At 43.6% G+C, this 9,655-nt stretch overlaps 1 protein-coding gene across 1 annotated transcript; it reads right to left on the bottom strand.

Moving 5' to 3' along the window:
• Nucleotides 1-328: 328 nt before the first annotated feature.
• Nucleotides 329-9,655, bottom strand: gtf3c3 (general transcription factor IIIC, polypeptide 3). Its single transcript, XM_080053274.1, has 19 exons — nucleotides 9,495-9,655; nucleotides 9,292-9,367; nucleotides 7,672-8,030; nucleotides 7,475-7,598; nucleotides 7,192-7,383; nucleotides 6,938-7,103; nucleotides 6,700-6,847; nucleotides 6,326-6,605; nucleotides 6,004-6,104; nucleotides 5,717-5,888; nucleotides 5,363-5,565; nucleotides 5,149-5,250; nucleotides 4,667-4,799; nucleotides 3,598-3,823; nucleotides 3,455-3,509; nucleotides 3,235-3,370; nucleotides 3,004-3,128; nucleotides 2,514-2,666; nucleotides 329-2,335 (listed from the first exon to the last, which is right to left on the bottom strand). The coding sequence occupies exons 1-19, from the start codon at nucleotides 9,585-9,587 to the stop codon at nucleotides 2,213-2,215; spliced, it is 2,967 nt and encodes a 988-aa protein (XP_079909400.1). The 5' UTR covers nucleotides 9,588-9,655; the 3' UTR covers nucleotides 329-2,212.

Raw genomic sequence — 9,655 nt, 5'->3', positions numbered from 1 at the left:
GAGTTTATAAACAATATTGCTGGATACATTATTCATTGACTGGGGAAGACGGCCTGCCTCTGGTCCTGGCTAGATGGAGAGCAGTGAACCTGGGAGGAAACGTGAAGGAAGCAGATGGTTTGGAGAGGAGGGAGGAATGGATTTGGCAAATAATCCTACCGCATTAATCCCAGCAACTACAAACAAAAAACTGAGTTTATCCCACTTTGTCAGATCACTGTTAACAATGCAAATATAATAGAATATGTCCAAAACAACATAACGCTACATTTGTATGATAATAATGAAAATATTTGACAATTTCTTGCTGAAAAAAATAGATTCTTTATAAAACAGGTCTTTACAGCATAACCAGTTGGGGATGTTGAATTTTTACAATAGTATTGGGACTCTGCCGAATGTACAGATTCAGATGAGATTAAATGCAACACAGGAATAATGTAATAACAGCTGACATAGGACTTGAACATAATGTCTGTAACAGATCAACTATTGCCTGAGTCTTATCTGTCCATAAAAGTCTGCATTCCTTTAGCAGTAGTGTGTGCAAAGCTGGAAAATATAAATACTATGAAAACGTTACGTTACTGAATAATGCAAACGTCTGATCTTAAGAGCTGGGCCAAAAATTATTTAGATGTATAGAAAAGTAGTAAAATGGCCGTCGTTTCAGCCTAATTAAAAACACAAACTGGAGCTACATTGGAGGAGGCTCACCCGGTCCCTTAATGCTGATGCTAGAAATTTGTCCTATTTGCCCAAATAACGTTGTGGGTTTGGAGTGGTAAACTTCAGCCAAACATAAGGGCAAAATAGAAAACTGTCGGCTTAAGGCATACTAGGTCAGTCTGGAGAATTTTTGTTGACAAATCACTTTGTCAAAATCAGTGAATATCTCCTCACAATCTGCTACCTGTCCGTCCTATGTGCGTGCAGAAAAAATCTGGTGTAAATACAGAGACCCTAGTAAGAAAGTGGGCCCCCTTTATATACATTCCCTTTTGTTTAAATACCAGTTTACAGAGCCTAGGCTGTGTATATACACACAGTACGGCCAAGGTAGCAGATTTGAGAAGATACCCACTCAGTTTAATATACTATAAATCTGGTTTTAGTTTGTACAAAAGCAGAATTTTTACAATAGTATTGGGACTCGGCCGAATGAACAGATTCAGATTAAATTAAATCCAACACAGGAATAATCTAATAACAGCTGACATGGGACTAGAACATAATGTCTATAAGAGATCAATTACTGTCCGAGTCTCAGTTATCTGTCCATAAAAGATGTCTGCATTCGTTTAACAGTAATGCCTGCGAAGCTGGAAAATATAAATACTATGAAAACATACAATAGACTTTACATATACAAACACACCAAGCTTGATGCGACAGCATGAAAGTCCATGTGGTATGGTTAGACAGAAACCAGTGTTTAGGAGAGATTTTATATGATAAACAAAAAAAAGGACTTGCTCATAAATGGATAAATATGGAAAAATCTAATTTGATATCATTATTGAATAAAATATTAAATGAATACATGAACCGTTACATGCAGTTTAAATGTTGGTAATTAAAAGCCAAATAAAAGTAAATATTTATTAATACATTTATTTATTTTTATTGATTTATTTCTTAATTGCTGACATATTCTTTTCTGTATCTAACATTCAAGAGGTAGGTGGTACTAACCTCCCTGTTAATGCTTATTTTAAAGATATTTTTTTGGCATCTTTATGCTTTATTGATAGTGTAGAGACAGAGTTGAAATGGGGCAGAGAGGGGAGTGACATGCAGAGAACGACCGCGGGCTGGAATCGAACCCGGGTCCGCTGCTGGCCGAGGCCCATGGAGGGGACACCCTACCAACTGAGCTAAGGGCGACCCCTGTTAATGCTTATTAACATCTCCCTCATTAACAGATAAATAAAAATTAGTACAACGGAATGTAAATTAAGAAACGTGTCTTAATTTGCAAATTAATCACCAACATAAATACAAAATGTAGGCTTGCATTTAGTTATTTTTGTATTAATCTCTGGTTTTATTTATTTATTACTTGTTAGTTAAAATATCGATTAATTTATTTCAGCATTATTCCTTTTATTTTAGCATTTATCCATGTATGAATTAATCCTTTTCAGTCCTCTATAAGGAAGGGCTTGCAGGCACCAAATCAGAGTCTTAAAAATCAAAAATGTTTGCACTTTCAAACGATGCAGTGTGTGTTGATGAGCTGCCGTGCCATCTCAATGTTCCCACTGGTCTGGTAGATGAGGGACAGATTGAAGGCGATCTCCCTCCTTAGATCCACTTGATCGTCAGCTATACCCTGCAGGGAGGATGAAGACAGGGGAAGATCTGGTTAGAGAGGAAGAGTTGCAGATGTAGGTCCGTCGATCAATGTCCTAAATTAAAGTGGGGGAGAAGTTTCTATATTTGCAGTCACTATGATACAGCAATATGAGCACTCAATGGTTTTGTGTTGTGTGTGTTGGATGTATACGCACCTCCAGTTTCTGTGGGGGCAGCCCTAGGGCCTTCTGGTAGTAATGTATGGCCAAATGCGTGAGGCCCACCTGATGAAGCGCTCGGCCCAAGTTGTACATGCTCTCCTGACACTCTCCACGCAGCTCCACATATCGCCACAGGAAGGAGAAACCCTGAAAACACCCCCACATGAATCCAAAAATAGTTATCTGTAAGATTTTCATCTATTACATTTGCAATTAAGTTGCTATCTATCAAAGACTGAGGTAAAACAATGATTTTGATCCACTGATAAAAGCTCTTGTATTTGCAGCTTTGCCGTAGTACAATCTGTGTGTCTGTGGCAAAATTCCCACGATAAAATCAGGAGGGGAAAAAAAACAAAAACGTTTACATTTTACCACCAAAAATGCTGCTAGAAACAACCAAACTCAAGTCTTATGGATTAAAACTTTAAAGACGGACCTGATTAAGGTGTGTAACTGTAAAGCTAAAATGGGAACACTGTACCTGCACCACCAGTGTGTGTCGTTTGGCTACATACTTCTGGGAAGCCATGTGGAAGAAGGTGAGACCCACACACAAGCTGTGGAGTGGGTTTTTGGGGTGAGTCTGGAAGGCCTGGACATACTGGCCTGAAGAAAAGGCGTTGGATAAATACATGAGAAGGACACTGAAACACAGACTGTATGTACCAAGAATAAGCAGTGCGGTCAGTAGTCGCCCGAGTACGTTTCTTACCCAGCGCGTGCTTGAAGCTCCCTGACACCATGGCGTTGTGTCCACAGAGCACACACAAGGGGTGGTTGTCGGGATGTTTCAACAGCAGGCGAAGGCAGAAGCGATGGTGGCGCTGGTGCTGAGAGGTTATAGTCAGCTAAAGGGAAGAGATACAACATTATTTCATGTCCACAAGAAAACACATGCACAGGAACAGTGTCAAAGACAGACGTAGGAACACCTGGTTGAAGATATTCCAAAGCTGAGGAAGATCCTGGTTTTCCATCAGCATCAATCTGTCGAAAAGACAGAAGAACAATTTATAATCGACTTTTCAGCAACAACGTCTTCTGCGCCTGACGGGAGCTGCACTCCAGAGCTGACCTGATGTAGTTGTAGGCCTTGTAGTAGTTGCGGTCCAGGATGGTGGCAGACAGGCCGAAGAACTCCATCTCCTTCCTCCTGGGCTTGTTGTCGTAGAAGGAGTAGAACTCCATGGCAGACTCCACCAGCAGATCGGCCTCCTCGTAGCGATGGACCTCACACAGAGTCAGCACACAGCTCACCAGCAGCTGCCACCAGTCCTCTTTGGACAGGACGTTGGTTTTACCTGAGCACAACATGCCACTATGACTATCTTGATGTTGTTTACATATGGTCCGTTAAAGGGGAAGTGCGTAGTTAAGGTGTATTTTGGCGTCACCTAGTGGGGAAAAATCTAGATTGCGTCAGTCGATCTATACCCCTCCTGTTGAGAAAATGTACAGAAGCTACGGTGGCCCTTCCAAGGACATGAAGCTGGTAACTAAAGATGCGCCTGACTCTCTGCACTCCAGAGCTGACCTGATGTAGTGTAGGCCTTGTAGTAGTTGTGTCAATTCAAGAAGGCATCATTCACCTCTAACTCAAGTCTATCCACAATATCAAGTGAGTGTTCTTTAGTACATTGTATTTGTTCTATATTACATCCTGTTTTGGAACAGGTGCATTCTGGCAGACACCCACTATACAGTATATAAAAATGTGTGCGGCCATGAAGTTTGTTCTTTCTGTGCTACTGTAAAAACCTGATGCAACATGGCGGCCTGCCCCATTCCTATGTAGATATGAAACTCATTCTAAAAAGGTAATAAAAAATATATTTTTTATATATTGGATGTGGGATTACACACTAATTAAAACATACTTGATTATATTCCATTTCTACCTAGTCTGTACTACTAAAATGCTATTTATTTTATACACTGCATTAAAGAGGAAAAATAAGCTTTTTCTCCACATATGGCAACTTAAGAAGTGCTGACGGTGAGCAATATCGGGCCAACTACAGGTTCTGTACATCAGCCAGGCAACCATAATGAAGCCTTGAAGCACACAAACCACACACACGCTCCCCTATCCATACCAGTGTTGTCCTGATCATCCATACCAGTATTGTTCAAATTCTCCATACCAGTGTTGTCCAGATAGGCAGCCTCATGGTCGTCGATCTCTGGCAGCGCGTCTTTGGCCTTCGCCAGCTTCAGGTGAGTCTTGCCTGACACGGTAACGGAGCGCACACACACCTTAGCTCGCTGCATTGCCACCTAGGACAAACACACACACACACACACACACACACACTTTTCAAAAACAAGAAGACACTGGAAATGCATCAAGGATTGTGTGCATGTTTTGTTTGCTGAGGCAAGCAGGACATCTTTTGAGACAGTCACCTCTGGCAGGCGGCTGAGGCCCATCAGAACCAAATCCTACTGCCCATATTCCCTATGCTTACTGTATAATTATTGTTATGCACCATCAGACCTTGGTAATTTCCTTGTATGCCTCAAACAAACCTGGAACTAAACCTCTTCTGGTTCTGCATTAGCAGGCTGCACACGACTCAACACTAGCGTTAACCAAAACATTGATGGTGGAGTAATCCTCAGTTACCTTAAGTAGCATGGAGATCATAGTGATCATAGCGTCCAGGTAGCCCTGTGTTTGTCCTTGAGTCTTCAGCAGTGTGGAACGATGCAGCAGCAGCTTTAATTCCTACAACCACAGCATTCACAGATATATGGTAGGAGTTTACACAAACACACATAACCATACACTGGGAAGTATCCACTGTGTGTTTTGTATCGTAAAAAAAACAAGGCCTTGCCTTTTGTGCGGCCGATGAGTCCTGAGCCAGCGTCTCACTGTCGTACATGGACTCCAGGGCTTTGAGGGCGCAGTCGGGCCGGCCTAGCTGCTGCTGCAGGGTGGCCAGGGAGAGCCGGGCCTCCAGGTGCTGTGGAGCCATCTCCACCACCTTGGTGTAGCTTTCTGCTGCCACCTCCATGTGGCCCAGAGCCTTCAGACACTCTGACAGGGACAAGTCATCAACGGCCTTTATCCAACAGTCAATCATTTCACTCAGTTGTAGCTACATTTAGGGGTCAGTTTAAATATGGCTGATTAATACACTTTCACAGTTTCTTTTGAACATTTCCAACTATCCAACAGGGGCTCCCACCTGCGTGTCGGAGCCAGACGACGGCCAGGTTGTACTTCTCTGATATGACGAGTGCCGACAGCAGAGGCAAGGCGGACATGTACTCTCCCTCCTCCAGGTAGGCTTCACCCACATCCAGGTACAAGTCCCCGATCTCCTCTGGACTCTGCTCCATCAGCGATGACACCAGTCCCTGTGAGAGTCATGGAGACATTGTTCATTATCCTTCAGAAAACTTAACCTCATTGTATTTTTAGCATCATATATGTTGTCACCATCACTATGAAAACCATGTTCATCTTGCTTACCTCCACCGGTGTGTAGACATGCAGGTGTATGAGGCAGACCATTAGCTTAGCCCTCAGGTCCACTGGGACACTGTCTGGTACCTGTACATCTTTAATTTCACCTGGAGACACAAATATTTGTTGACAATGCCACAAAGACACACCGGGTGTAGAACAAAACATTTTCAGTTCAAATGTTGCCTTTCTAAAGCAATTATCAGTCATCTAATGAATGAGCTGCAGTGTTTTATCTGTTGCTGGTGCAAAAGGCAAATGTTTCTTGGGCTTTATAAAGACAGTCGTTTCTAGATCCTCAGACCTGAACCTATCATGCTTTTCCCACCGTTTTCCTCTGCTGCCATCTCCTCCACGCTCTTTGACTCTTTGCTTTCTTGCTTCTTCGTCTCTTGCTCCTCCGTCGTCTTTTCTTCAGTAAAGCTCTCCTCAGTGGTATTTTCATCAGTCCCCGTCTCTTTGGTCCCCTTCTCCTCTGTAACCGTCTTCTCTGTAACCTTCTTCTCTGTCCCCATCTCCTCCACTTTCTCTTCCTGCGTGGGTGCCGCTGTGTTGTCCGATTCGCATTCAGCCCTGACCAGAACTACACCTGCAAACTGGACCAAGACCTAGAACAATAACACACAAATGCATTAAATGGGAAAAAAAAAAAAAAAAAAAAAAATCTGTCTTTTCCTGCTTGCTCTCTTAATGATGGTGTACCTGCAGTGCCTTGTTGTAATGCCGGCTGGCGATATAGAGCTCGGCAGCCATGTTGATGAAGTCATCACTGACCAGGTCAGGGTGTCGCGCCAGGGCGTCGTCTAGGATCCCCAGAGCTGAGGGCAAGTCATTGCTCTCAAAGTAACTCCTGAAGAGGACACAGACATAAACAGATTAATATGACAGATCAAACTACTGTGACTTAACCCTACAGTCACCATGTGTCTGTGTCCTTTACTTGGCCATGTCCTTTGAGAGCTGCATGAAGTGCTCCCCATCCTCCAGCGGCAGCAGCGACAGGATCCTGCGGTAGCCGTCCATGCAGTGCTTGTGTTCGCCTAGACGAATGTAGAGGCTGGAGCGCTCCCACAGGTAGCGCACGTTGGTGGGGTTGTACTTGATAGCTGGGGACAAGAGGGGACAGAGAAGGAGCATGAGTCAGACCTGTGATTTAATTCTATCAGATGTTGTATCTATGAGCGTCAGACAGACCCTTTGTGTAGCAGACGATGGCCTGTCTGATGTTGTCCTGCTCCAGAGACATCTCTGCCAGTCTGATCCACTCCTCACAGTCAGAGGGGTTGAGGTGGGCGGCGATCAGGCCAAACTGCAGCGCCTTGTCCACGTCTTCATCGTCCTCGTAGATCATGGCCAGTGTGGAGAACGGCTCAAAGGCCAGAGGAGCTGCAGGAGAAGAGAGGGTTCACTGAGGTTCCTGTACTACAACTGGCCTAAACTTCCAACACAAACATAGAAGTTGTTTTGTTTGTGTTACCCTGTCTGATGATCTCCATACACATCAAGATGGCATCCTCCTTCTCCCCTCTGGCGAAGCGGATGTTGGCTTCTCCCATTAAACCTCTCAGAGCTCGGGGCAGCTTGCTGCGATGGCGCCGCTCCTGGACACACACACACACACTAAGAGCTGGGGAAATACACCTACAGTACACACTCATTTCAATTCCTCCTCACCTTCATCATCTTCTTGTTCTCTCGGTTGAGCTCCATCTCTAGTGCGAACACGTCCCCAACAGTCATGTCCTCGTCATCCTCCTCTTCCTCCAGCTCTCTCCTCTTCCTGCGTCCTCCCTTTCCTCTCCCTCCGCCCCGATGCCTCTTCTTCTCCGTCCTCTCTACCTCTGCCTCTACCTTTCTCCCCTCCTCTTCCTCAGCCTTGTAATCTTCATCATCTTCATCATCCACATAGCTCAGGCTGTCCTCTTCCACCACCCCCTCTCCCTCCTCATCCGAAGAGGAAGAAGAAGGTGCTTCTGGCTTCTGTCCCAGGATGGAGGCGAAAGCCAGCTGGACCCCCGGGCTGACCCCCTCCTCTGAGAGGAAAGGAGAGATGACCGATGAACAACAATTTATAAATTGTGGTAATTGTGCCCTGCGTTTTGCCTTTTGGCCTACATTAGACTGCAATTTATTTTTTATTTTTTTTGGTACAAATGAGTCAATTGTTCAATACATTAATACCAATACATGGTACCTGTACCATTGGATAGGCCACCATCTATAAAATAAATAAAAAATATTATTTTACCATTTACCACAATGTTATTTAGCCACAGCAATCACAATCACAGGTGAATGTGCTTTTCACTCTTGCCCTATGCAATTGGCTGCTTTACTTTAGTGGTGTGATGAAGAGTGCAGGCAAAAAAAAAATACATTTAAACTTAGTGACAAAACAATGGTCTTTTTAGTCATGATTTAACTTACAGCAAATAGATGTAAATTAACACAAGTCAATCTACCCCTCCTGTATTAAGTATTTAGTTATCGGTCACTCAAGCTCTCATAGCATGGTTGCAGCTTCTCCCTGTCCAGGCGTTCCTTCAGCTGAGAAACATCTGTGTCAGCTTGTGGTTTTCCCCCACATTGGAAAAATTGTCACCATGATTTTCATCATCATCACCACCATCATCATCATTTCACACGTTTTTCAATCCATTTGCAAATTGACAATGAACTCATCATTGAACATAATTTTTTGCTTCAAACCATGTTGTGTGCGTTTATTTTTTCTCCTGTGGCAACAAACCCAATGAAGTCATATATGCATCTTTTTTCATCAAACAGTTCGATGTAACCCTTTAACGCATTTTGCATATCAGCTCGTTTGCCAGTTTTCATAAACCTTTTATAGTTTATATTCAATTATAAGCCTTATTCAGCTTTGCGTTTCTACCAGCTTGTTATTTGTTTAATCTATCAGCAGGTGCTTCAATAGCAAAACGTTTTGACAACTGCTTTGAGTTGCACTACCGCTGGCTATAGTGTTTAGTTTGCACACTAGCACTTGATACTCACACCAAATAGTTTTATTTATTTATTTATTTTACCTCGAGCACTAATTTTGGCCTCAAGTTTCCGAGTAGGCTAGGCTATGTTATGACAATGAACCACCATGCACAACAGCAGCTTAATGGGACTCAGCCAGTATCTATTTAATTGTCCAGGCTACACCTGTCACTGAATACTGTCACGCGCCAACCTTTGCACGTGTTAAAAAAGAAGAAGAAGAAAAAAAAGGACCCCCCAAAATACCAATGTGGAAAAGACAGTCATGTACAAAAGTAGTTTTACCGACTTTCCCCAGTATAAGTGAGGAGGTGGAGGGCTGAGCATCGTCTGTCACATCCTCAGTAGACACCTCCGACACCTGAAAAAACGAGAGAAAACAGCGACTGAACAATTAAAGCAGCGTCAAACACAGGTGTACCTAATTAAAAAGCTAACTAGCTAAGGCACCCAGCTCCTTATTTCTGCCAGGGTTGTTTGTGTCTTACCTTTGGTTTCCGCTCGTCTCTCCGCAGGTCAAACTCCTCAAAAGTTATCCTCCCCTCCAGGTAGTCTATGAGCTCCGCGCTGAACCCCGACATCCTTACACAAATACAAAAACCCCGCTTCACCACGAGAAAAACATCCTCACTGCTCCGCCACAGCAAAC

This window comes from Ammodytes marinus (assembly GCF_949987685.1).
Source record: "Ammodytes marinus genome assembly, chromosome: 24".
Taxonomy (NCBI): Eukaryota; Metazoa; Chordata; class Actinopteri; order Uranoscopiformes; family Ammodytidae; genus Ammodytes; species Ammodytes marinus.
The sequence above is the reverse complement of the archived record's forward strand: the minus strand, read 5'-3'. Positions and strand labels throughout refer to the sequence as shown.